The sequence below is a fragment of the Trichoderma asperellum genome, chromosome 3, assembly GCF_020647865.1.
Source record: "Trichoderma asperellum chromosome 3, complete sequence".
Taxonomy (NCBI): Eukaryota; Fungi; Ascomycota; class Sordariomycetes; order Hypocreales; family Hypocreaceae; genus Trichoderma; species Trichoderma asperellum.
Genome location: NC_089417.1, coordinates 2,146,972 through 2,172,614, shown reverse-complemented (window position 1 = coordinate 2,172,614; position 25,643 = coordinate 2,146,972). Strand labels below are relative to the sequence as shown.

General features: G+C 50.8%; 8 protein-coding genes across 8 annotated transcripts; 6 read left to right on the top strand and 2 right to left on the bottom strand.

Moving 5' to 3' along the window:
* Nucleotides 1-222: 222 nt before the first annotated feature.
* Nucleotides 223-2,727, top strand: TrAFT101_005282 (uncharacterized protein). Its single transcript, XM_024911052.2, has one exon. The coding sequence runs from the start codon at nt 310-312 to the stop codon at nt 2,629-2,631; it is 2,322 nt and encodes a 773-aa protein (XP_024757519.2). The 5' UTR covers nt 223-309; the 3' UTR covers nt 2,632-2,727.
* Nucleotides 2,728-2,799: 72 nt separating this feature from the next.
* Nucleotides 2,800-7,003, bottom strand: TrAFT101_005281 (uncharacterized protein). The gene is made up of 3 exons (XM_066127427.1): nt 5,256-7,003; nt 4,439-5,197; nt 2,800-4,312 (listed from the first exon to the last, which is right to left on the bottom strand). Exons 1-3 carry the CDS (start codon nt 6,415-6,417, stop codon nt 3,219-3,221), a joined length of 3,015 nt encoding a protein of 1,004 aa, XP_065983538.1. The 5' UTR covers nt 6,418-7,003; the 3' UTR covers nt 2,800-3,218.
* Nucleotides 7,004-8,212: 1,209 nt separating this feature from the next.
* On the top strand, nt 8,213-10,088 carry TrAFT101_005280 (uncharacterized protein; the record flags this gene model as incomplete). The annotated part of the gene is made up of 2 exons (XM_024900898.2): nt 8,213-8,677; nt 8,742-10,088. 2 exons carry the CDS (start codon nt 8,213-8,215, stop codon nt 10,086-10,088), a joined length of 1,812 nt encoding a protein of 603 aa, XP_024757521.1.
* Nucleotides 10,089-10,771: 683 nt separating this feature from the next.
* On the top strand, nt 10,772-11,377 carry TrAFT101_005279 (uncharacterized protein; the record flags this gene model as incomplete). Its single annotated transcript, XM_024904349.2, has 1 exon — nt 10,772-11,377. One exon carries the CDS (start codon nt 10,772-10,774, stop codon nt 11,375-11,377), a length of 606 nt encoding a protein of 201 aa, XP_024757522.2.
* Nucleotides 11,378-12,946: 1,569 nt separating this feature from the next.
* TrAFT101_005278 (uncharacterized protein) lies at nt 12,947-15,835 on the top strand. The gene is made up of 2 exons (XM_024910166.2): nt 12,947-13,448; nt 13,537-15,835. Exons 1-2 carry the CDS (start codon nt 13,245-13,247, stop codon nt 15,073-15,075), a joined length of 1,743 nt encoding a protein of 580 aa, XP_024757523.1. The 5' UTR covers nt 12,947-13,244; the 3' UTR covers nt 15,076-15,835.
* Nucleotides 15,836-17,687: 1,852 nt separating this feature from the next.
* TrAFT101_005277 (uncharacterized protein) lies at nt 17,688-22,469 on the top strand. Its single transcript, XM_066127426.1, has 2 exons — nt 17,688-18,289; nt 18,352-22,469. The coding sequence occupies exon 2, from the start codon at nt 18,946-18,948 to the stop codon at nt 21,934-21,936; it is 2,991 nt and encodes a 996-aa protein (XP_065983537.1). The 5' UTR covers nt 17,688-18,289; nt 18,352-18,945; the 3' UTR covers nt 21,937-22,469.
* A 182-nt stretch (nt 22,470-22,651) lies between these two features.
* Nucleotides 22,652-24,067, top strand: TrAFT101_005276 (uncharacterized protein). Its single transcript, XM_024900929.2, has 2 exons — nt 22,652-23,281; nt 23,350-24,067. The coding sequence occupies exons 1-2, from the start codon at nt 22,755-22,757 to the stop codon at nt 23,834-23,836; spliced, it is 1,014 nt and encodes a 337-aa protein (XP_024757525.2). The 5' UTR covers nt 22,652-22,754; the 3' UTR covers nt 23,837-24,067.
* A 63-nt stretch (nt 24,068-24,130) lies between these two features.
* On the bottom strand, nt 24,131-25,439 carry TrAFT101_005275 (uncharacterized protein). The gene is made up of 2 exons (XM_024910167.2): nt 24,746-25,439; nt 24,131-24,659 (listed from the first exon to the last, which is right to left on the bottom strand). Exons 1-2 carry the CDS (start codon nt 25,011-25,013, stop codon nt 24,310-24,312), a joined length of 618 nt encoding a protein of 205 aa, XP_024757526.1. The 5' UTR covers nt 25,014-25,439; the 3' UTR covers nt 24,131-24,309.
* Between the last annotated feature and the right edge of the window lie 204 nt (nt 25,440-25,643).

Here is a 25,643-nt window from a genome sequence, read left to right as displayed (position 1 = left end):
CATCCATATTACACTGAGCTACTGCAGTTGCAGTGCTAGCACTTAACCCACTATAAGCTGCACTAAAGACTAAAGGTACTAACGGTGGCAGCGGCTGGCAGAATTATTGACCGCCCAAATTCTTGCAGTGGAGCTGCTTTATCGATAGTGGTCGCCGTCGAAAATTTTTGGAAAGTGCAATTGGTACGTAGAAGCGCGACGCTTTTCGCCTTTCCAAGCGGCATCATTTTTCTTTTCTTTTCTTTTTCCTTTTCGCTTTTAGCATCTCCAATTCGCAGCTCCCCCCGTAGCTGCAAAAGATTGCCCAACATGGGTAGCGCCAAGAAAAACTTGAAAGCGACAAAAAAATTCGAAAAATCGCATCTGAAGGATGTTCTAGATAAGAGAAAGGCCGGCGCAAAGCTGAAGCAGAAGCTGCAGATCAGAAACAAGCAAAAAGAGAAACGAGCTCAAGATGCCGAGTATTTGAAGGGCACCAAGGAAAGCGAGGGCGATGCCTCTTCCAAGAAACCTGCCGGGGCCAAGGCGAAGAAGGTCACCGAGATGAGCGTCGACGACTTCTTCTCCGGCGGCTTCGAGGACATCATCGACAAGAAGGACAAGGCTGGCAAACTCGGCAAGCGAAAGCGAAGCGAAGCCAAGGAAGAAGAATCTGAAGAAAGCGACTCTGACATGTCAATTGGTGCCCAGCCCGTTGCGAGCGACAGCGAAGATGGCAGCGACGACGACGACGAGGGTGCTGGACTAGGCATGAGCGCTGAAGCCATGAAGGGCCTTGCAGAGAAGGATCCAGAGTTTTTCAAGTTTCTGAAAGAAAACGACCCCGAAGCGTTGGATTTCGACGAGAATGCAGACTTGGCCGAGGTCGACGAACTCAGCGCCGGCGAAGAAGACGAGGAGCTGCCAAAGAAGAAGAGAAAGAAGGGCAGCAAGGCGGACGAAGAGGCAACACAGAGCAATGAGCTGACTCGCAGCACTATTGCAGGCTGGAGGAAAGCAATGGAGGAGACCAAGTCTCTGCGAGCGACCAGACAAGTGGTGCTCGCTTTCCGATGCGCTGCCCACCTTGACGAAGCCGATGAGGAGGGCCAGGGCGATATGCGATGGTCCATCAACAGCCCAGAAGTCTTTAATGATATTCTGCTTCTTGCTTTGAAGGAAGTCCCTCTCGTTCTTAACCACCACCTCCCTATCAAGGAGTCAGCAGCAGGCAAGGTCTACGTTCAAACAGAGGGCAAGAAGTTCAAGACATTATCTCTGCTCTTGAAGTCTTACATTGCCTCTATCATGCACCTGCTCAACTCGCTCTCAGACGACGGCACAATCACCGTCACCCTTTTGGCGATTGTGGAGATTCTCCCATACTTGCTCTCTTTTAAGAAGCTCATCAAGGCTCTGGCCAAGTCCATGGTCAACCTCTGGGCTCAAGCCGCTGGCTCTCACTCATCGCGAGTCACTGCTTTCCGTGTTATTAGACGGCTCGTCATTATCGGAGACAAGGGTATCCGCGAAACCGTCCTCAAGGCTGTCTACCAGGGCCTCGTCCAGGGCTGCCGAGTCACCAACCACAACACCCTTGCGGGAATCGATATGATGAAGTTTTCGGCCGCCGGACTCTGGGGCATCGATCCTGCTGTCGGCTACACCACAGCCTTCACTTTCATCCGCCAACTCGCCATCCACCTCCGCAACAGCATCGTCAACAACAAGAACGATTCGTTCCGTATGGTCTACAACTGGCAGTTCACTCACTCTCTTGACTTCTGGGCACGCGTCCTTGCCGAGCACTGCACGCCTTTGAAGGAGGCCGAGGCCGGCAAGGAGAGCCCTTTGAGGCCACTTATCTATCCCCTCGTCCAGGTTACCCTCGGTGCCATGCGTCTCCTCCCCACATCTCTATACTTCCCTCTTCGATTCCACCTCATCCGCTCACTGCTCGTCCTGTCGCGTGCTGCCGACGTCTACATCCCGCTTGCCTCGCCTCTACTAGAAGTGCTCAACTCCGCAGAGATGAAGAAGGCTCCAAAGGCATCAACTCTCAAGCCGATGGACTTTGCCGTCGCTTACAGAGCCCCCAAGTCATATCTCCGCACACGAGTCTTCCAAGACGGCATTGGAGAGGAAGTCGTCGAGCTCATGAGCAGCTTCATGTACACTTGGTCGACCTCCATCTCGTTCCCCGAACTCGCCCTCCCCGTCATCATCCAGCTCAAGCGATGGCTTAAGCAAGTCAGCGCCAAGTCCAGCGGCAACAAGAACTCCAAGCTCGTCTCACAGTTCTCCGTCTTGGTGCAGAAGCTTGAGGCCAACGCCAAGTTCATCGAGGAGAAGCGCGCCAAGGTCGACTTTGCGCCCAAGCACCGAAGCCAGGTCGACGCATTCCTGAAGGACTTTGATGCGGCGAAGACACCCCTGGGTGCCTACGTCGTTGGCCAGGCTGCTGCCAGAGCCGAGCGCGCAAAGGTCCTGGCGGAAGCCAGACAGGAGGAAGAGCGAAAGAGGAAAGAGGACGAAAAGGGAGAGTCACCAAGCGATGAAGAAGAAAACAGCGATGAGGAGGTGGATATGGACGACGAGCTTGGAGGGGAGGATGACGACGAGGAAGAGGAAGAGGAACAGGATGACGAGTAGATAGACCTTTGTATATAACCTGATGGATGTCAGATAATATTAGGGAGTTTGGTTCCAGAGTTCAAAATAAAGAAATGGTATTTTTTTCACATTGACATATATATATATGGTTCTTACGTTCCATTTCACGTCATATCACGGTATTCACATTCAAGAAATCGTTTAATTCTCTTTAGTCATTGACCGAATCAGTCATTTCTCATAGTCGCTAATAAAGACATCAACCTAATACAAAGCCTATTACACAAAGCAAAATGCGCCGGTATCTTTGTGCGCCATATTCATATCCCAACTCCTTCCTTGAAAAAAGATGCAAATGAGAAATGACACAAAAAAAAAAAAAAAAAAAGAGGCTCAGCCAGCAGAGTGTGTAGACATTCCTTTTAGTCCAACGAATCAAGTTGAAGCCATCATCCAGCTTGTAAAACGCCCCAATATCCTAGTCCAATGCCCGGCTCCTCTCTTCGCATTTATTAGCGGCTGGAGCTCATCCGTAAGATACAACACAAATCCTCCTGGTCTTTGCGAAATTATGATAGTAAAACAACAAGAGGAAAATAATACATCTCTCATCCATGGGTCTCCTTTTAGGCCTCCACAATGCCCTCCCATGTCATTTGATCACTCAAATTCGTGGCGTCTCGTACAGTCATGCCCGTAATGTTCAAGACTGTCATTTCCACTTCTTCTTCTGTCATCTCCTGGCCGGCAGCCTTCTGGCCCTCAAGCACATCGTATAGGCTGTAAATCTGGTCGCTCTTCGACTCAACGCGCTTCAAAAGCACGCGAATCGCTTCAGCCAGATCCTGTCTCTCCTGGCGGCCCATTGACTTATCACTTCTATTGTATCGGGCTTGAAGGCGCGTCAGTTCCAGCTGAAGATGCTGTGATTCATCTTCTAAACCCTTGATTACAAGAGCCAAGGCATAGCCAGGGGAGTGAGCTGGTCGAACTGTGTGGTCGCCGCCTGACACCCCACGCTCGCTGACAGGAACGGGCCGCGGGATCGAGACACGCTTCTTGCCGGCAGCCAGATCGGCAGAGGAGATGACACCAGAATGAGACGTGATGCGGCTGCAGACCGTGCAGTTCTGGCAGTTGTGTCCACATAGATCATCCAGAATCCGTCGAGCATTAGTCGACAGTGCGGGACAAACATCTCTATCGACAATCCTGACAGTCCGCACGCCAGCCTCAGTTGCCATAACAGATTTCTTAAATGACTGCGATTTGGAATCAATGTGCACAACTTTGGGTGCTGACTTTTCGGTATGAAGGCCTCGAGGCTGCTTTATCTCTTTGCCCTTATGGTCCGTTGTGGACAGGTTCAGGGATACGGCCAGGTCCTGAGTGATGTTGTCCACAGACAGCATCCCCGTCGTATCATCATCGCCAAAGGGGTCCAGGGAAAGTCTGCTCGCGCTTCGGCGTTTGCTTCCTTGATTTGCTACCGTGGACTTGGATCCCTGCAGCGGCTTTTCGGTCGCCTTGTCGGGAAGGTCAAATGCAACCTTTTGAGCGGTGCCAGCATTCTTCGATGGTGATGACTTCACGCTGCTCTTGGATCGGTGTCGTGCATCAACCTTGTCGCTGTGTGAAGTAGCATCACGTTTCTGCATTTCGTTGCTACCAGTCATAAGGTCGTCGGTGTGCGTTGTCAACTCGGGTAGATCCGGCATGTCTTTTGATTCAGTGGCATCAGCTGGACCGGTATCATTTGTCTTGAGGGTAATATCGGGAACAAAGAAAGCCGATGTCATGTTTTCTTCGGTCTCTTCGTCGTGCCGAGTGGGGAAATCGTTCTTACCGGACGGTCGGTAGCGGTCGAATTGCTTCTTCACTCCCTCAAGCTCTTCTTTGAGCCTAATGTTGTTTTCATGCAAATCATGAATGCTACGCTCAAAACCAGAGTTCTCACGGCGAAGAGTCTTGTTTTCGTTGAAATATTTGTCGTTATGTCGGACTAGGCTATCGTTGTCTTCGCGAAGTGTCATCTTCTCTTGCCTCATCAGCTGCACTTGTTGTCGAAGTGCTTCGATCTCTTCGCGAGCAACATCAAGCTCATGTTGAATACCATCCAGATTCTCTCGGAGATCTTCATTCTCGTCCATCAGAGCCTTGTTGTTGGCTCGCAAAGATCTATTCTCGTTGACAAGGGATTGGTGATCGTGTCGAAGGTCGTTGCCGTTGGATCGCAAGGACTGAGCCTCGTCAAGGAAATTTTGCTGTGCACGACGCAGTTCATCAATTTCTGCCCGAAGCGATGCATTATCGCGCTGCAAGGTACTTCGACCCTGCTTCAAGGCTGCAACGTCTCGGCGTAGAGTGTCGTTGTCTTGGCGCATCTGTCCGGTTGAATTCAGCTGCTTGTGGCTAGTTTCCAATTCTTTCTCTTTGACGCTCAGTTTCCGAGTCAACTTGTTGATATCTTCACAAGCTTCTTGCAGGCGACTAATAACACGGTCTCGCTCTTGGGCCAAAGTATCGTTTTCAATATCACTTGTGCTGATACGATGTGTCGCCTGATCCAGCCGCTTCTGCAGTGATGCTACCTCAGCTTCAAGTGCTATATGCCAGTCAGTAACCAATCACCATAATATAAAGAGAAGGCATCTCAAATTTACCCTTCTTCTGAGCCAAAACTTGCTCATTGACACCAAAGATGTTTGGCTCTCCGTCTAGACCCTTGCGAGATGATCTAAGCTGAGCTTCGAGCCTCTCCACCTCGTGCTGAAGGCTGCCGGCATAGTCTTGGATCTTGTCATGATGCTCTTGGAGAGAGACAATTTCTTCACGGATCATATCCATTGATATAAAGATTTTCTCCTCATCTTCAGGAATCTTGACACCATCAATTTCTGCATGTCGTACGCCAAAAGGCTTCTCCTTCTGGTCGTGCACTTGGCCGTGTTTAACGAGAATGGGTACGCCGTCTTTGATTGTACCGTTGAATTTCAATGTACCCGTAACAAAATCATCAAGATGCGAAATATCCGGCATGAAAAACGAGCGGCCATTTGGTGTGTCGTGTACAGGGCTGGACAGCAAGGGAGGGGGTGAAGGAGGAACAGCTGTCATACTGGATTTGGCAGAGGACAAAATGGGTGAGCTTTGGTCGTGGGTTGATACTCGTCGATTTAAATCACCAGGGGTAGAAGATGCCTTGCGCAATATTTCCAAGGCTTTTTCGATAGAAGCTTGTCGCTCCTGTTCGCTTGTCCGCTCTCTTGGCGGAGACTGGATGTGTACTTTTGATAGAGGGCTGGGGTTGTGAACAGCGCTTTTTGTCAGGCCGTACGTTGAGAGTTTTCTGACGGGCGGGTGTGAAATAATTTGTGGCAGGTCAGATTCGCTGTCGACGCGCGGCTGCATTTCCGAGCGCGTTCTCTTGGAGCCGTTCCAGGCGTCCTCGGTGGTATCGTCAATGTACTTGGGAATGGTTTGCGCCGTCTTCCTTTCGTTCTTAGAGCGTGGGATTTCATTCAGCGGCTTGGTGTCTGTCTGGTCGTCGAGGACGGTAAAAGTCTTCTTGGGCTGGGCGTAGAACTCGGGCCATTTGCGATGTGCAGCCTCCCAGTTGATGGGCAGTTTCTTGGGAGCAGTAACGCGGGCGATGTCCTGGTTCAACAGGCGTGTGGACTCGCCGTCGGGATCTGAAAAGACGGACGACAGCGTCGGGCTCGCTCTGCCGGTGGATGAAGGTGGGGAATTAAAGGGATTTTCACGGTTTGCGTTCATTTCCCTAAGAATGCGCGAACGATATCTGGTAACTGCGTCGGACTCCATCGCAATGCTCTGCCACGCGCCGCACGCGATGCTGGAGCTGCAAAGAGTCGACGATGGCTATCTGGGGAGGTTGCGTGGCAGTAAGCGGATGGAAGCTCGCGCGTCGCGTATCTGGAGACTGTTTATCTGTGCGAAGGGCGGATGCGCCTGGCGGTCGGACGCTGCAGGGGCTAGCGCTGGGAATCTGGCGGGCGACGCGTCGATTTCGGGTGTCGAATGTCGAAGCAGCAGCCAGGAGCGGTGCAGCTGCAGCTGTGGTCGGAGTCGAGGGTTGGAGTTGCGGGAGGTGAAAAGCAAGGACCGGGGCTGGAGGTGGAAGCTGGAAACGAGACGAATGCCTGGGCGGATTGTTTTGGCGGGAAAGTAAACAAACCCCAGACGTGCAGTGGGCGGGGTTGCTCGCTTTTGGCGGCGTATGCAAGTACTGTACTTGGGTGCGGCAGGCCCCGTTGCAGGGCTTCTTTGTACCGCTACTGTCGCTCCCGTGCCAACCCACCCAGAAGCGTGTAAGCCCCGTGTGCCTATGGACGGTACTACTAGGTAGGTAATACGGCAGCGTTGTCTATGGCGATTCAGCCATCATAGAGCTGTTGATAATATAACTCTTTGGTAGTGGCGAGGATGGGAAAAAGGAAAAGCATAAGTGATGGGAGCGTGAAAATAGCGCAGGGCCATAATATATTATCCCTGGCAGTGAAACAGCAAGCGCAAAATGAACTTATGCACAATCTAGTCCAAGTTTGCGATTCGGTCGAGCGCTTGCTGGTAGTGGCAGTATCTCTATGAACTCAGCTTCACTTTATATACAAAATAGACGCTATCAATATCGGCTGCTTGGTGGTGATTTAATGTTATTTTATATACCTGCACCTTTCTCTGATTTATTTTTTTATTTCTGGCAGTGCTCTGGGAGATAAAATACAGTGGCGTACCAAGGACTCCGTGCAAAATTTAGAGCTGCTACTGCCACTACACCATGCCTCATACAATGTGCTGCAGTATCTTGACATCCGTTACTGCCCTGTTTGTAGCTTGGCCTGTGGCATATATCACCAAAATACTTGGGAGATACAGCTTGCAATATGAAATGCCTTCGCCATCATCGCTTTACACCTCTTCTATTTAGCAGCTGCTAGTGAATGCCGAGCATACCAAGACACGGAGGTCACGGGGCTGTGGATCTACCCCTCAGCTACAATCAGCACGTCGTCCAAGCTCCCTCGATCTTTACAACTTCACCAATATTCTTTTAGACCTCAGCACATAGAGTTGATGGGTATATCTCTATTATTAAATTTTGTCTTTCTTAGAACGTATAATACTACCCCCGTTGTGCGTTGACTATGGATTCTACCACCTAGTTAGTACAAGACTATAGGGTATGGTATGTCTTGTTCTAAACTGCCAGCACTGACACACACAACTCATGACCGATTCTAGTATGACCCTAATTGTCTTGGTGAAGTGTCTTTGAAATTGGTTTCAAATGTCTTTGTTAATATACGTATAGATTCAGATTACTATTTCCAAATACTTATACTAACATATATCATCACTAGCCGCATCAATCGCTCAGCTATCTGAGCCTGTCTGCACCATCTTTACTTGCCCTTTCATTCACAAGTTGGACACTGCGTCTAAGAAGACATAACAGACTCATGTCATTTCTGCGCCGATCTCAAGACTATTAGAGCTCAAATGCTCATAAATTCTCTTTAATCGAACATCTAAACACATTCGGTATACCCGCCGCAGCTGCTTCATACATGACGGGTCGCGCTCGTTGCCTGTAGCTATGAGTCGACTCCCTACTGTACATGCTGTCTTTGCTTTTGCTTTTCTACCTCTCGTGATTGGTGCCCCTGGACTGTATAAACAAGAATACTGCTCCGTGGCGGTCACAGATTGTACCAATTGTCGTCCATCGCCAGATAATTTTCTCCCTACAGCGGTAAACACTTCTACTTCAGATCATGCCGGCACTGATATCCTAGAAGGTGCATTCTCGGCGCTTGCTGTGTTACAAAATGAATACTATCAAATAGGAAGAAACACATGGCCATCAGCAATAGACTGGACTGCCGCGGTTACGGAGACTGTCGTTTGCTCCGTAATTTCGACTCTTACGAGGTCGCTAGACTCGTTACTTCTAGGCACTAATCCAGCTATTCGGGAAGCGCATGAAAATCTCATCTCTACAGTTTACGATCAAGTTATTGGTTATCATTTCGAGCAGGATATAGTTGCCATCCGAGATCAAGTAGGCGTTCTTCGTTTGTCTATGGCTGTTTTATTGACTTGAAATTCTAATCATTTCTGTCTAGGCCTTTGATGACATATTATGGGTGGTACTGGGCTGGATAGAGGCCATAAACTTTGCTCGATCGCATAGCAGTCTCCATTTCCCCGGCGCCGATTCCAATTTCAATGCTAGTTTCCCAACTGATGTTCATGAAGCTTTGGCGTCGCTGCCTTGGCGCGGTCAGTTTTGGATTCCCTCGTTCCAAAGCCGAGCCAAGAGTTTTTGGCTACTCGGCGCACAGGGATGGGATACTGCCTTGTGCCACGGCGGCATGGTCTGGAATCCCCGTCTAGAGCCTTACAAGAATGCCATTACGAATGAGCTTTATGTTTCTGCCTCTATTTCCATGTATCAGTACCTTAACAACGGAACCGCTGTTGACAAAGACCCTCTGCATCTCCAAGCAGCCATTGAGGGCTACAAATGGCTTATGGGCAGCAACATGACCAACAACGAAGGCCTATTCGTCGATGGTTTCCACATTGATCGACAGAAACCTGGCAATGTGGAGTGCGATGTCCGCGACGAAATGGTGTATACTTACAACCAGGGAGTACTGCTGACGGGACAAAGGGGATTGTGGGACGTGACAGGGAGCCCTTCGTATCTTGCAGACGGGCACAACCTTATCCAGGCAGTCATAAAAGCCACTGGTTGGAGTCTAAAGACGAACCAGCCAGTAGACTTGATAGAGATGACTTCAAAACTACCAAAATGGAGAGGCCTTGGCCGTGGAGGCATTCTGGAAGAGCAGTGTGATGCAAGCGGCACTTGCTCCCAGGATAGTCAGACGTTCAAAGGGATATACTTTCATCATTTGAACGCATTTTGTCGGCCCCTACAGTGGGATGATATAAACGACCGCAACAATCTCAACATGGATAGCTTCAGCCACGTCAAAGCAGCCCATAGATGTGCTTGCGGGGCGTATCTTGGCTGGATCAAGCATAACGCCCTGGCAGCGCTGAGAACTCGAGACAGCAGGGGCCGCTTCGGCATGTGGTGGGGATCAGGCATTTTCGGCAACATTACTGTTTCGCCAGAAGCAGATGGGATCAATCACAAGGCCGTAAACTCTACCGATTATCGCAACCACGGGACGCCCAAAGACGAGGTTTGGGGCCGAAGTGCAAGATGGCTGCCGGGCAATGGGAAGGGGGCCCTGGAGAAACAAGCCCCGTTTACGTCAAATCTGAAATTGGACCTAAAGAACATGGACGTGGCAGAGCCTGCGGAGATACTACTCATGGAAAAGCCACGCGACGGCGATCCCAATGATCGCGGCAGGGGAAGGACGGTGGAAACGCAGGTAGGAGGCGTTGCTCTGCTGCGCGCCTATTGGGACATTTCGCAGTCGCAGTCGTCATGAAGGAGGCTGTGGCGCCAGAGCGCGTTATGCTTCTTCTTTCGCGCATAGCGCCAGCGTTTCGTTTCGCTTTCTAAGAAGGGAAAAACGAAGCAAGGCAAGCAAAGTCGGCGCAAGGCAGCTCGCAAAGCTCCGAGTCCCCATTGCTGGCTGGTGGCCGATTGGGTGGAGATTGCGACTGCGGTACCGCTGGTGGAGGCCGGAGCCGATGGAAGGATGGCAGCGCTAGGCCACATCGAGCAGATCGATTCGAGATGGCAATGCTTAGGGGTTTCTGGAGGCCGCGTGCCGGGGCTCAGCCATTGTTGGGCTGCTTGGGGCCTGGCAGCAGAAGGAGGCGGTGCCGCTGAGGCTGGCAAATTGCCAGGCGGCAAGGCGAGTATAAAGCTGACGAGCGTATCTTAATATATTTTGTCGTATTCTTACTATTTGTAATTCTCATCATCGAACAAGTCACCATTCATATAATATAAGAGCCATCCGTCGTCTTCCATCTTCCGTATCACATTACATTACATTACATTACCTCTCTTCACACTTGTCTGCATATAAGTCTACCTTTGAGCCATTGATACTCGCCCACGTCACGACTCAATATCCGCGTGCATATTCGGGGCAACATTGACTTTTCGTCAATTTTCGTCAATTAAATTAAATCAACCTCAACCGCAGCCTCCACAAAAGCAATGGCCTTGGTTATTGGCCTCGTTGCAGCAGCTGCCCGAGCCCTGGCTAGCGATCATAACGGCAACCCGGGCTACAACAACGGCTACAATAGAAATGGCTACAACAATGGTTACAACAATGGCTACGCCAACAGCAACTACAACTACAACAGCAACGGCCCCGCTCCTTATGCCCCATATGCCACATATGGTACAGGAAGGAGGAGTGGTTGCCGTGCAACACGCCGCATGGAACGAAGAATGCGCAAGGCAGAGCGCAAGGCCATGGAGGCCGACATGGTCATGTCCTTTATGAACTCTGGCTCGCGCTCTCGTGCAGCAGTGCCGCCGCCGCCCCCCCAGCCCGCCAGCGGAGGCGTATCTTACATGAATTACGGCGAGGGCCCCGCGCCAAGAGGCGTATATTCCTCCGAGGCGCAGGGGGTCGTGTCCGGCTCTTATAGGGACCGCATGCCTGCGGGAGCGCCCGAGGGCTACCGATGGAGGGACGAGCAGAGTCGCGATCGGCCAGTGGGTCGAAGAGATGTGGGAAGCTCGAGTGCGAGCTCATCGACGGATGGCTTGCCATCGTATGAACAGGCCGTTCAGAAGCCGCGCAAATCATGATTTAGAAATGGGAATAATTGATTAGATGATGTAGACTTGGGGGAGGGAAAGCGGGCGTTTGGGTTTAAATGGGTTCAATTCTTTCTCTGTACATACTGTTACTATGAATCTTGAATGATGATTATGCTGCTGTTTAAATCTGATGCAACTTGGGCCAAGTGGGTTATTATAGATGAAATTGCCTAGCTGCAGTATAGAATTAGCCTGACGATATAGGGAACAAATTTTATCAAATGTTACTATCATAAGCACAACTCCAGTGTTAGGCACCCTGTTATAATATTGCTTCTACCGTTTCTACCACTTCTAATTGTTCTACTATCAATATGCTATATAAAGTACATGCAGCATGATTGGATTTATCTGTATTTAAGTCCATCAAGATCAAAGAGTTAACGCATCTTTTTTTTTTGTTGACAATCTGCCGACAAACTGCGAGGCCTACTTTGGGATACTTGACTTTAGCAGCCAACCATCGCCTTGAGCACCCTAGAGCACGCGTGCCGTAGTCATCTACTGCGGTTGAAAACGCTTTGAATGAAGGCATCGTCAAGCAGTACACAGACAGCCGAGATTACCTCCAACCAGAATTCAAGGATAAGATGGAAGAAGCAAGAGTACGTATTATTTTAACATCCCATTAGGATTTGAAATTTTCTCGAAAGCCTTTGTTGACAGTGGAATTACTAGGCCGAGAATGCTCAGCTCCTCCCCCGGGACTTCTACGCAAGCTGGCTCAGGGCATTCGGGCTGAACTCCCAGGCATCCGATTCAGCCTATTCATCGTACACCACGGGGCATGGAATTTCCTAGAGAAGCTAAGAGATGGGTACACAGGAATCCCCGGTGCTGCCGTCGGATGCTTTACTGCTTGTTGCGGCAGATGCTTTATAGAAATCCTTAAAAGAGGGGCAAGGAAGGGCCATTAAAGAGGCGATGACCGATACATTGCAACAAAATGATGTAGAGGGTTTAAAATATGCGAGCAAAGATCTGCGGGAGTCAAGAAACTTAGCCCGCTCTCTTTCTACTGATAGATTACCTTGCTGAATAGGTACCTAGTAGGTATGCAGAGGTGGAGATGCCCCTTGCGTGGCTTCAGAATGGCAAACAACAAGCATAGTCATACTACTAGTAGTCTATTTGATATCTTGATACAAAAGTCTCGAGTACACAGTCAACTATTCTCTAGAATGTATACTATGTGGAGTCCCCCACGTTATAGCCATGGACTCGTACTCGCACTTTGCTTAAATACTATTTGACAAGCTATATTAAAAAGATTGTAATGATAATAGAATGAGTAGAAATTGCATTAGTTGCGAGCAGCGCAGCGCCGATAATGTTGCGCCAGCCCAGTAAATTAAAATGCATCCATTTGTAAACGCAGCTAGATAAGCAGCGGCTGGTCTGAGTGGGCTCCGATATCGATGCGCTGCGCGCGTCATTTCGAATTGAGTCAGTGATGCTTGAATGTATGTCTTTGGACCTCAATTTACATCTGACGGCTGCTGCATATTGGCTCATTTGATGCGTTGTACAGAATGTATCAGCACGGTGTAGTTTCATTGTAAAAGAGCCTTAATTTTAATATAAAAGGGCACAAAAGCCCATGCTTTCGTGTTGTCTGTCATGTTCAGAGCATAACTTTGGTGCCAAGGTCCTTTCATCGCTCTAGGGGCGTCGCTAGCACACGCCACTTTTGTCCCCAGAAAAAACTCAGAGGGGCCGATTTATCGGAGGCCATCATTCCATCCCGCCCTACAAGAGGACTCACTTTCCTTCTTCTCCATTGCTGCCAACATTCCCCAATCCAACGAAAATCAGAAGAGAAAATACAGCAGCGACCTGCTGGAACTGATCTGAGATGCCGGATCTCAATGGCGCATCGCTGGCGCCCAACGGCGCTGCGGGCGGCGTCAATGGCACTCGCCGGCCTTCAATGTCATCGCACTTGAAGGCCATGGCCCTGACAGAGTACAGCGCAAACCCATCACCGCCATCCGGGAGGGAGGAGGACGGCTCATCGTATGTCCCGGAAGAATACCGACTTCCAGATGGCTATCCCGACGTGAGTAGCATTTCTTCTTCTTTTTTTATCTGCTTCCGGCGAGGCCAAGAATGCAAGAGTGCTGATAGACGGAACTTTGCCCAAGTAGTATCTGCGCATGATTGCCAGCGCAACCTCACGGGTTTATGAGGCCTGCAAGACGACGCCTCTCACTCCGGCCGTCAACCTGAGCAACCGATTAGAGTGCAACGTCCTGCTGAAGCGCGAGGATCTGCAGCCCGTGTTCAGCTTCAAGCTTCGCGGCGCATACAACAAGATGGCGCATCTTGACCCTGCCAAAAGCTGGAGGGGCGTTGTCTGCTGCTCCGCCGGCAACCATGCCCAGGGCGTGGCATACTCTGCCAGGAAACTCAAGATCCCCGCCACCATTGTCATGCCAGAGGGCACACCAAGCATCAAGCATTTGAATGTTGCGCGTCTGGGCGGCCATGTCGTTTTGCATGGCGCAGACTTTGACGCTGCCAAGGAAGAATGCGCACGACGTGCAAAGCAGAATGGTCTCATCAACATCCCGCCGTTTGACGATCCATACGTTATTGCTGGGCAGGGAACCATTGGCAATGAAATGTTTGCTCAAGTTAACATGGCCAATGTGGAAGCTATCTTTTGCGGAGTTGGAGGCGGAGGACTCATTGCCGGTATCGGCTTGTTCGTCAAGAGGATGGCGCCCCATGTGAAAATCATTGGCGTTGAAGCATCTGATGCAAATGCCATGGCGCAATCTTTAAAGCAGGGAAGGAGAGTCACGCTCTCCGAGGTTGGCTTGTTTGCGGATGGTGCGGCCGTCAAGGTCCCAGGAGAGGAAACTTTCCGCATTTGTCGCGAAGTTGTCGACGAGGTCATCGAAGTCACCACCGATGAAATCTGCGCCGCCATCAAGGACATGTACGACGATACTAGATCCGGCCTGGAGCCGGCGGGCGCCTTGTCCATCGCTGGCTTAAAGAAATACGTTGCCCAGAAGCCATCTCAGAACGCCAAGAGGACGCTCATCGCGGTTACCTCCGGCGCCAACATGAACTTTGATCGGATGAGATTTGTCGCCGAGCGCGCTGCACTTGGTGAGGGTAAGGAAGTTTTGATGGCCGTTACCATCCCGGAACGACCCGGCGCTTTCGCCAAGCTTGTCGATACCATCATGCCTCGGCCTGTCACCGAGTTTTCCTACCGCTACTCCCCTGGCGAGGTTGCCAAGGTACTTATAGGCCTTTCCATAACAGTTCCGCCTGCCCAAAGGGCCGACGAGGTGCGGATGCTCATGGAGCGCATCCGAGAGGAGGGCATGGAAGTGACAGATCTATCCAACGACGAGCTCGCCAAGAGCCATGTTCGCTATCTCATCGGTGGACGAACGGGCGTTGCAAACGAAAGGCTCTTCATGTTTAACTTCCCTGAGCGACCGGGAGCGCTAGAAAAATTCCTGACCACCTTGAGACCCAAGTTCAACATCAGCCTTTTCCAGTATCGCACGTACGGCGGCGACGTGGCCAAGGTGCTAGCAGGGATCCAATGCCCACCGGAAGAGAACGCTGACTTGGAACAATTCCTTGAAGAGCTTGGCTACCCATCAGAGGAGTGTACAGACTCGGAGGTCTTCAAAATGTTCCTGAAGAGCACCGACCAATAAGAGCAATGAAAGAAGGAGAGAGAGAAAAAAAAGCGTTTTGGGTTACGGAACCATATCCGCGGCGTTGGGTTAAGTGATTTAATCAAGGGAACCCGGTCCTTAATTTTTTGGGTCTATGTTTTGGCCGTGGGCAAGTGCGGCAATGCTCCCAACTGGGCAGCTGCAAAATAGAAATGATGCCATGTTTTTACATGTGAAGCCGGAGGTAGTGCGGCACGAGTGCCGAGGGGTGTCAAGAAGACGGGAGGAGGAAAAAAAAACATTGTCTCGGAAATCTCCGAGGGTATGGATGTGAGGTAGATGCCTGTTTTGATGACGATTGGCTGATGGATTGGATTTGGCAATGCATCTGTTTTCGAGGTATATGTTACCTGCCTTTTGAGGTATTTCACAACCACTTTCCCTGTAGCATTACCGGTATCATTTAGCTGGATGTTAAATGCATGTCTCGGTAGGTAGCTGCTGGGATTGCTAGGATCAGGTAGATGGGTATCTATTCATCACTGCGGTTGAATGCCAATGATATGATTATGATCTGCTGTATTGTTATCTTGACGCACTCCTTTTCGCGAGGCATAGACCTGAAACGGTCACCCGATCGATGCATCTTGTGATAATCTGATAGATCCACCGTAAATGAGTCCAGGAGAAGTCGTCAATAGATGGTGCTGCGGTGAGGTTCTAATGTAACGTTTAATATCACAACCAGCGTGAAACTAGCTTGTGCAATGTAGGTAGGAAACAGCGACTATGACTGGGGTACTCGTATTGAAATGAGGATTGATAAGCATAGAATAAAAGAGGCAATGATAACGGCGGAATTGTCGGGCTAAATTGAATGTGGGATGAAAAGAAGGACTCTGGTCAGCTTGGAGGCCTTGTTGCTTGTTTCTCTGGCCGCACAATTCGACATAGGTGTGCTGACGCGGTTAAGCCGAAGCCTGTTGAGATGTGATCGGCAGCACAAAGAAGAAAGGGATGGGTGCTTGGAGCTCTACAGGGCCATAATTGAGTCAGGGAAATGTGCTATAACACAAACTGAACACAACCTGAACGATACCTATTATACGAGCTATTATGTTGTTGGCGAATCCCGAGCATTTCACGGTGGGACATTCTGTTTCCCCTCGGCTTCTGCGTGTCAGACGGAAGTAATACTACTACGAGCAGGTCCTACTACTAGATGCTAACTGCTGCAACCAATTTCGGTGCAAGAGAGAAGAGCAGCAATAGCACAGAGTAGTGTATGCATGCTGATGCTGCTACTTATTACTTGCAGTACACGGTCCTTAGCAGTGCCCCTACCGAGGTAGCTAAAGGCTGTTTAGTAGTTGGTAAGCGTTGTGTTCTATTTATAATTCTCATTAAAGATACACGATTAGGCCCAAGGTATCATGTCGTAAGCGTCGCTTGTAGAAAAGCCTGTCGCTAGGCGCATGTTAGTGATACGCTGGGAGGATGGAGGAATATGCAAGGCACGCACGAGGGAGTACCTATTCCGGAATATGCTCCCCTTTCTTCAAATTATTTTTTCTTATTCTCTCCTGTTTTCTCCATTTTGATCCTCTCTTCCCTTTCTTTATCTTTTTTTCATTAATTTAAAACTCGATTACTGCTGGTCTCATATCCCGGACTCAAGATCGGACGATGGCGGGCTGCACAAAAGAAAGTGCATGGATCATGGGATTCCACTCCGTAAGAGCACTGAAGCTAGATGCCTACCGTAGGCTTCCAGCAATCTTCTCAGCTAGGGCCCCCCCGGTCCTGGCGGTGCGGGCTTAGGCTAGGTCTTAGTTCCATCCCGAACGCATGGATCGCCAAGCGCCCCGTGCGCCGAAGGAAGGATTTGCCGCAGCTGCTCCGGTACTTTGAGCTCTCTGGACGGCTGCCGCGTTGGTGCGTGGCAGCGGCAGGCAGGCCATTGGCGACGTGCAATGCGGTGATACTGTCCGTGTAGTCAGAGTGAGCGCCGTCCGTCCTTCGGAAGAGCATGTCAGCCTTGAAGGATCGTGGTGGTGCCCTGCTGGGACGCTGTGTATCGATACGCACACAGGTGCTAATACCGGTACGTACATGTACCCATAGCATTTTTGCCGCCGCTAGATGGATCTCCTGGCCTGGGAGATTTGCGGTACTTCGCCCGGTCGCTTGTTTCTAGCCATTTACGTGCACTCGAATCCCTGTAGATGGACGTTATTTGCCGACACTTTTGCAGGCGATTTGAGCCTCCTGCGTCGTCATTGCTTTTTTTCCTTCTCTGGCTCGCCTGGAAATGGCCGGCTGCCACGTTTCTTAGGGGACCTCCATTTGGGAGCCTTGGAAGCATGCGCGCCACTGGCGTCATTCCAGCTTTCGCAATAGGGCGGCCGCTCAGCTCAGAGACTCTGTTGGGATTAGGCCAGTCCGGTACGAATCAATAGTTGCATGCCAGCAGGGCATTCTGGAGCACAGAGCGAGTCCTGTGCTGGCATCTCGTCTCAGATAATAATGATAGTAGACTGAATTACATTGTGCAGAGTTGGGGCAATGCTGCCATCAGGCTGAAGTTTGCCTCTCCCAGCTGCCCTTGCTGGTTTACATAAAGAGAGATGCCGTGGACCTAGGCTTGCAAACCCTGTTGTTTGCGGTTGAGCCTCCATGTTCCGGTACCTGCTGGTGCACTGCTGGTGCTCTCGACAGGGCTCGCCAAACCTCAATCCCAGGTCGACAATCCCAGACCCCCCTCCAAATCGTGGCTGTTTCGCCGTTGCCGCTGATCGCTCACGGCCGTCTCGGCTGCTGTTTGTTCAGCGCTGCAAGGCCGCTGCAGGGCCTCTCAAGCTCTCAAGCTCTCGGGCCCGCCGCCACGGTGCCAGCAACTAAAAACGAATCCACCCTGGCGAAGCTCCCACTACCCCACGTCAACGTCAAAAAGCTACGGCATCCATCCCCATCGCCCGTCTTATTGTCCACTAGACTGTATGGCGTGTATGTGTGTGTGTGCATGTGTGCGCGTGTCTCTTTGGTTTGCGCCATGACCAGCGGACCTCTGGCCATCCATCGACCCTCCTCCATCATCTTCCCTGGAGCGAAAAACTTTGATGCTATCTGATCTGCTCACTGATCTTCGAGTCTGCAGAGGCGGCCTACGAAACCCCTTTACGCCTGCGGCCCACGGCGGCTCTTGACGATATAGCATTACCCAATCGGTTTTTACTAGTTCAGCTTCTTTTTTGTGAGACACCTCTCCGCCACTTCGCCCGGCCGCTGCTGTTGCTAATAATGGCTTGGACATAGACTGTTGGCTGCCGGTACGCGACCGTTTCCACCCTTGGACGGCGCCAGGTAGCAATATACGGTGGCCAAAGTTGCAGAGGACCATTTTTTTTTTGGCCCATCTTTGCCTCAACCTCGCCATAGCAAAGCTTTCCGCGATATCGACGTCCACACTCCTTTCTGCGAAAGAGTCGGTGACAGGCGGCTCCGCTACCGTCACCGCGACATCCCTGGCCCGATATCGCTAGCCCGCCGCATAATTCCGTATAAAATATTGTCGCCGCGAATCTACAGGCTACTATTGCGACAAGGAATCTATGCGAAGCTGCTGCTGCATGAGTAACAAAGAGCCGTCGGTCAGCCTCGCCCGGAAGAGCATGATCCGAGCTTTGCCACGATACATCCGATCTCAACAGCGAAACCTTATAATCTCTGGCCATATACAAGGACGAATTAGCTGAAAGCAGCGTGGAAGACTTGTGCGTTGAGCAACCTAAAGCTTCGAGGCTGCTTGGTTACGTGCGGTGCGGGTAGCCGCAAAATACCAAGGGCGCCTTTGAAAAGCTGCCATCACAAGGAAGCGGCCACAGCCAGATATCCCGACCGAGTATCACAATGAGACGCAGCCGCTCTCCGAGTGCGCCCTCGCACTACCGGGGGACGGGGCATCACAATGGCAATGGTGCTGAATCTGACCCAGTTTCGCTCATCCGATCATTCAACGTCGAAAATAACCCTACACGCCCGATGCGACCATCTCCGCTTACCGCCTCGACGATTCGAGATATGCCATTGGATCTGGTCGACCGCATTCGAAGCTTTCCCCTCTTTCTCTCCGCCTCAGAGGAGTTTTTAGTGGCAATTGGCAATCACTTGAAACCGCAGGTACACGGACACAACGACCACATCATTACAGAGGGGGACGACGCAAAGGCCATGTACTGGCTGGTGCGGGGCGTTGTCGCAGTCACATCTCGAGACGGCGAGGCCGTTTACGCAGAGCTCAAAGCCGGTGCCTTCTTTGGAGAAATTGGTGTCCTCATGGATATGCCCAGGACCGCCACCATCGTCGCCCGAACCAAGTGCCTTCTGCTGGTGCTGAAAAAGGAAGACCTGCAGACCGTCATGCCCAAATTCCCAGAGATGGAGAAGGCCATCCGGCAGGAAGCGCAAGAGAGACTGAGCGTACTAAAGAAAAAGCGAACAGAACGTGGTGCGACCCTTAAATCCCCAAAGAGCGATTTCGTTCCGCGACCAAAGACCACGGGCGAAGTGTCGACTGGAGAGACTGGCGCAATCAAGGATGGCACAGTGATCAAGTCTAAGAAGCGGAAATCTCCAAGCCCCAGTATAATTGAAGATCCGGCCCTCGGCAGCGCCCTAGGCAGCGGCTTTGTTAACATCCGAAAGACGCTTAAGGAACTTCCTCTCTTCAGCTCTCTCCCGCCAGATATTCTCCATTTTCTGGGATTGAGTGTTCAGCCAAAGACCTACCCCCCTTTCACCGACATAATATGTCAAGGCACTCCTGGTCATGAGATTTTCTTCGTGGTGCGAGGCGAAGCGGAAGTGATCCATCAACAACCCAAAACAAATAAAGAAGCAGAGAGTCTGACCAGATCGATCCAAAAACGGCCGCGGCTAAAAACAGGACAGTATTTTGGAGAAGTTGCGAGCCTGGGCTTGTCTAGTGGGCGGACAGCAACAGTCAGGTCGATTACCACGGTAGAGTGTTTAATGATACCGGGTGAGACGCTGGATGAGCTGTGGTCTCGCTGTTCTCCGGACATCAAACTGCAGGTGGAGCAGACAGCATGGCATCGATACAACTACCGCGATGAAGACGTTGACATGACCGACGCGGGACAACAAGAGAAGACGAGCAAATCAGACCCTCCGACCCCAATACTCGCCCGACTCAGTCTACCCGATGTCGAGTTTGCAGCGCCCCTGAAGTCGATATCCGCAAAAGTTAGAGAGGATTCAGACACCATGGAACCCAAGGACCCCGACCCGTTTCTGAGTGTTGATATGGAAAATCTGAGGAACCGAAGGCGTCTGTCGATTGCGCCGCCAACTGCTCAGACCGAGGCGTCCCCGACAACGCCTACTCGACAGAATGGAGCGCGGCCTTGCCCTCCGGAACCGTCGTCTCCTGTAGCCTTCACCATGCCGGACTTTGAATTTGATATGCCCGCAAAACGGGCCAAGACACTGTCCCATCGACCAGTCTCTCTTCAACAGTCCATCATCTCGGACAGCATACTAGTTAACATCTTTCAGTATGCCGACGTAGGCGAGCTTTTGAGGCTACGTCAGGTCAGTTCGCGCTGGAAATCTCTTGTCACTACGTCTCCGAAGCTCTGTAGATATGTCGATCTCTCTCACTACAACAGGAGAGTTACCGACCAGGTCATTATCGATGTGCTTGCACCTTTCATCGGAACTCGCGCACTTGTTATGGATCTGAATAACTGCTTCCACATTACCGACGAAGGCTTCTCCGCATTATGGCGGGCTTGTGGCAAGAATGTGCAAAAGTGGAAGATGCGCTCACTGTGGGATGTGTCAGCGAACCAGATTCTAGAGATGAGCGAGAATGCCAAGGGTCTCGAGGAGATTGACTGGAGCAACTGCCGAAAAGTCGGAGACAATCTACTTGGTCGAGTTGTCGGATGGGTTGTCCCCGAGCCGCCCCCAGCGAGCAGTAAAGTCGTGATATCTAGTTCAGGAGCGAAAGGAGCAAAAGGAGGAAAGGGTACGAAAGCAAAAGAAAAGTCTGGTCAGCAGTCTCCTACGCCCGCCCCAGGGACGGTCATTGGCTGCGCCAAGCTGAAGACGCTGAATTTATCATATTGCAAGCACATTACGGATCGATCGATGGGCCATCTTGCTGCTCATGCCGCGAGTCGCCTACAGTCTTTGTCTCTTACTCGCTGCACATCAATTACAGACGCTGGCTTCCAGTCGTGGGCTCAATTCAAATTCGAGAAGTTGACACAGCTTTGCCTGGCGGACTGTACGTACCTGTCTGATAATGCCATCGTTGCGCTGGTCAACGCTGCCAAGCACTTGACTCACCTCGACTTGTCATTTTGCTGTGCACTTTCGGACACGGCTACAGAAGTCGTTGCCCTTGGCCTCCCCAAATTGCGCGAGTTACGGTTGGCCTTTTGTGGTAGCGCTGTGAGCGATAGCAGTTTGGAGAGCGTCGCTTTGCACCTTAACGAGCTTGAGGGCCTAAGTGTTCGAGGATGCGTGCGAGTGACAGGAAAAGGCCTGGAATACATTCTCCGGGGCTGCACGCGCTTGAACTGGGTCGATGTCAGCCAATGCCGCAATTTGGAACCGTGGTTGCGAGCTGGCAGTGTTGCAAAATGGGGGTTCGACAGCCGGGCTTCAAAATCAGAGTCGCCATCGGTCAATAGCTGGCCCACAACGGCATTCGACAGCGTGCTTGGAGACTTGCCAACGCCGAGGACAATGAGCGTCGCGATGCTCACTACGCCAAGCTTCTTTCCAAGGCCTGGTGCTTCGCTACTAGGCAGGAAGGCGAGGCAACCTGTGAAGTTTGTGATTGAAAAGGGGACGGATGGGCTCAGATGAGATGACTGCCTATTAGCGACAGCATGACCATTTCATTTCTATTTCACACATTTGTTTTTATCTAATTTTGGTGTTTTCTTTTTCTGTACAAGGAATGGTTTTTTTTTTTTTTTTTTTTTTTTTTAAAAAAAAAAAAGAAAAGAAAAGAAACATGTATCTATCTGCATATATTCATGGGAAGGGGCATGATGAGGAGCTTTGTATTGGTCGGCGCCAAAACGTGGTTTCGGTGATTATTCAAGGAAAGGTACAAAGTAATAGAGGTTCGCAAATGGGGAGGGTACTTGGACTGAACGATCTGACGATATTCTCCGGTGTTGTTGCAGCTTTTTTAGTTTTATTTTCTTTTCATTTTTAAGCAGCGATGTGATAGGGACATGTATGTCTTGATCGATGTAATAGCATATTGTACGGATATTGGACATGGAAATAATACTGAGAAATAATAGAACCAAAAGGAATATGCGGACTTTGCGGACATGAGGCTATCGCCAGAGAAGTTCACTTCGTACTCCGAGCATACAAAAAGGCGCTATTCGGCATTAGTAAGCTTAGCCTCTGAGCGCCGCTCAATAGCCTGGAAGCTTCTGCCAAACGTAGGCTCTAACACGTGACGCTGATTAAAACGTCATGACCGGCTTTAAGGTACCCATTACGGCGAAAAGCTGTCCGTGTTGGCATCGTAGATTTCTTACTCATATATTTTACCGACAGCAACCTCTCCCCGCATTGGCTGTTGTTCATCAATTCCTTTCTTTCTCAACATATCGAAACAGAACAAACTCCCCGACAGGCATACAAGCGCCTAGCGTCCAAACATGTCATTTACGCTGAGCATTCAGCAGGGCCCTGCGCGCATTGCGCAGCAGCGGCTGTTACCCGCCTTCCGGACATCCATGCGAAGCTTTCACCAACAAGCACCCAAAAAGCCGAGCAGCGCATTCTTCACCTCCCGCATTGCGTCAGCGACAACTCGCCATGGATTTGCGCGATCATATTACCAGGAGGCCGCGACCCGACAGCAGTCTGTGACGAGCGGAACGGGACTCCGCAAGCTGCTTGTTGGAGGTGCCATCTTTGGCGGCACGCTGGTGGCGATCAACACCGTTTTCAACCGCGAGACGAGAGAGGATGGCGGAATGCCTCTGTTTGAGCGGGAATACCTGAACAACACTTTCTTGCACACTGGTCTTGGCGTTGGCATCATTGGTTTGACGGCCAGGCAGATGGTGCAGACGGGATTCGTGTACCGCCTGATGGTTACGAACCCGTGGGTTGTTGGATTGGGTGGATTGGCGCTGAGCTTTGCCACCATGATTGGAACTCGGTCTATTAGCCCTGACAAGTAAGTTTTGCTGCATTTAAAAACTCGTGATACAAAAAGATGTATTTGCTAACATGTGTGAACTATAGCTACATCCCCAAGTATGCTCTCTGGACTGCCTTTAACGCCACTCAGGCCGCCTTTGTCGCCCCTATGCTGGCATTTGTCCCCATGCCCCTTCTCGCCCGCGCTGGCCTCTACACTGTTGCCATGATGGGTGCCCTGTCTGTTGTCGGCGCTACCGCCAAGCAGGAGAAATACCTCTACATCGGTGGACCTCTTCTGGCTGGTGCTGCTATCATCGCCGCTTCTGGCCTGGCCCCTCTTGTCATCCCCGCTACCGCTGTCCGGACGCTGGCTTTCACTCAGAACATCTGGCTGTATGGTGGTCTTGCCGTCTTTGGCGGCTTCACTCTGTATGACGTGCAGAAGGTGTTGCACCACGCCCGCCTGGCTCAGGCTGGTGTTATCAAGCGGGATCCCGTCAACGAGAGCATTTCCCTGGAGTTGGACTTTTTGAACATCTTCATCCGCATGGTTCAGATTCTCATGATGAACCAGAACCGAAGGAAGTAAGCGAATATGAGTGGATGAGTTTTGTGTGTGAGAGAGGGGTGGATAGAAAGGAATTAATGAGAAGAACGGTGGAGGCGTGCGATTGAAACATTTTAAAGCCAAGGGATTTTTTTGTTTTCGCGAGAGATTATAAACTCCGCTCAATGGATGAATTACTATGAATATTTTACTTCATATTTGGAACCGTGGCGTTCCCTATGTATCAATAAGTGGAGGATTTAAAAATGAACCAAAAAAAAGAAAAAATGATGAAAGAAAAAAAAAAAATTGTTAAATTTATTTAAAATAAAAACTATCCATGACCCTTTCTGGTTGAACTTGCAATGACTGCGCTGTGAATTATGTATAAATACAATGGGTATACAATGAATGTTGAATTGTCGTTTCACAGATGGAATTTTCCTCCCGTCTTCCATCTTTTCATAACATCTCCCATCTTTCTCCCCTCCCCTCCTTCTCTCTGCCCCATTACATCACTCCAGGTCCTTGAGCGGTCTCAGGAAGTGACTCGGGCACTCATACCCATCGGGGTTCCTCTCCAGGTACAGCTGGTGGTACTCCTCTGCGGTCCACCACTGGCCGGCGGGCGCAATCTCGGTGACGATCTTGCCCTCCCACCACTGGGCGTTGGCCTTTTCGGTGACGTCGCGGGCGATGCGCTCCTGCTCCTCGTTGTGGAAGTAGATGGCGGAGCGGTACTGCGGGCCGGTGTCTGGGCCCTGGCGGTTGAGGGTTGTGGGGTCGTGCATGCGGTAGAAGAACTCGATGAGTTGGCGATAGGAGACTTGGGTTGGGTCGAAGATGATCTCTGCGGCCTCGGCGTCTGCTTGTTTTGATGGTGGGTTAGTTGTGCATCTTGAGAGAGAAAGTAAGGGTATATGTATGTATGATATAGGTATAGGCACTTACGGCCAGTCTTGCCGCCGCACACTGCGCGGTATGTGGGGTTGGTCAGGTCGCCGCCGATGAAGCCGACCTTTGCGTCGATGAGGCCCTTGCCGGAGAAGTGCTTGCGGTAGAGGTGCTCGGTGCCCCAATAGCAGCCGGCGGCGACGGTGCAGCGCTGGGCGCCTTCGGGGATGGAGGTTGTGGCTGCTGATGATTCGGCGGCGATGGAGAGGCGGGTGGCGGATGTGAAGGGGCGGGAGAGCCGTGAGAAGAGGTTGTTGAAGATCATGGTGGGCGGATTGGATGTGTGTTGAGGTGTGGTGGTTGTGGTGGTGATGATGTAGAGAGGAGGTGGTAGCTGTAAGTGAGGGGTCGAGAGGTGGTGGTAGTTGTAAGTGGCTGAGGTTGTTTGGCAATGTTGAGGATATGAGATGATGATGGGAATGAATAAAAAGGGACACTCGAGCAATTGTTATATATTTTCATCCATCAAAGAATCAACAGTCATCGCCTCTGAGAAAAAACCAGGGTCTAGACACAAAAGATTACCAATGAGGGGCCCAAAAAAATATTCCATTGGTTTGGGCTCCAGTTTGATGTCTTATCGTGACATGACGCAATTGGGTCCCTGGAGCTAGCCGCATGTGCTATACTCAAGTAGGAAAAAAGAACAAAAGCCGTGACAAATGCTTTGAGCCTTTGGGAGCACAACCAAAATTTGTTAGTGCTGGTGCAGTAGGTAGCTGCGTATTAGCAGTTTAAGGGGGGTTTCTGTTTTTCTTAGTGCGGGGTTTTGTTGTGCTTCTCTTTCCAGGGGAGATTCCATACGGCGCCAAGGGTAATACGGACGATATGCACCCCATGTTTTGGGCCTGGATTTTAGCAGTGATGCTTGCGGCAGAGTGGCATGGGTTCGGAG

Bases quoted from the DNA above. Each gene is read 5' to 3' on its own strand.
- TrAFT101_005282 (XM_024911052.2), top strand. From the start codon at position 310: ATGGGTAGCGCCAAGAAAAACTTGAAAGCGACAAAAAAATTCGAAAAA.
- TrAFT101_005276 (XM_024900929.2), top strand. From the start codon at position 22,755: ATGTCATTTACGCTGAGCATTCAGCAGGGCCCTGCGCGCATTGCGCAG. The intron at 23,282-23,349 runs GTAAGTTTTGCT...TGTGAACTATAG, and splicing joins CGGTCTATTAGCCCTGACAA to CTACATCCCCAAGTATGCTC.
- TrAFT101_005281 (XM_066127427.1), bottom strand. From the start codon at position 6,417: ATGGAGTCCGACGCAGTTACCAGATATCGTTCGCGCATTCTTAGGGAA. The intron at 5,198-5,255 runs GTAAATTTGAGA...ACTGGCATATAG, and splicing joins AGTTTTGGCTCAGAAGAAGG to CACTTGAAGCTGAGGTAGCA. The intron at 4,313-4,438 runs GTAAGAACGATT...CTGAATCAAAAG, and splicing joins CGACCGCTACCGACCGTCCG to ACATGCCGGATCTACCCGAG.
- TrAFT101_005275 (XM_024910167.2), bottom strand. From the start codon at position 25,013: ATGATCTTCAACAACCTCTTCTCACGGCTCTCCCGCCCCTTCACATCC. The intron at 24,660-24,745 runs GTAAGTGCCTAT...CAAAACAAGCAG, and splicing joins GTGCGGCGGCAAGACTGGCC to ACGCCGAGGCCGCAGAGATC.
- TrAFT101_005277 (XM_066127426.1), top strand. From the start codon at position 18,946: ATGAGACGCAGCCGCTCTCCGAGTGCGCCCTCGCACTACCGGGGGACG.
- TrAFT101_005278 (XM_024910166.2), top strand. From the start codon at position 13,245: ATGCCGGATCTCAATGGCGCATCGCTGGCGCCCAACGGCGCTGCGGGC. The intron at 13,449-13,536 runs GTGAGTAGCATT...TTGCCCAAGTAG, and splicing joins TTCCAGATGGCTATCCCGAC to TATCTGCGCATGATTGCCAG.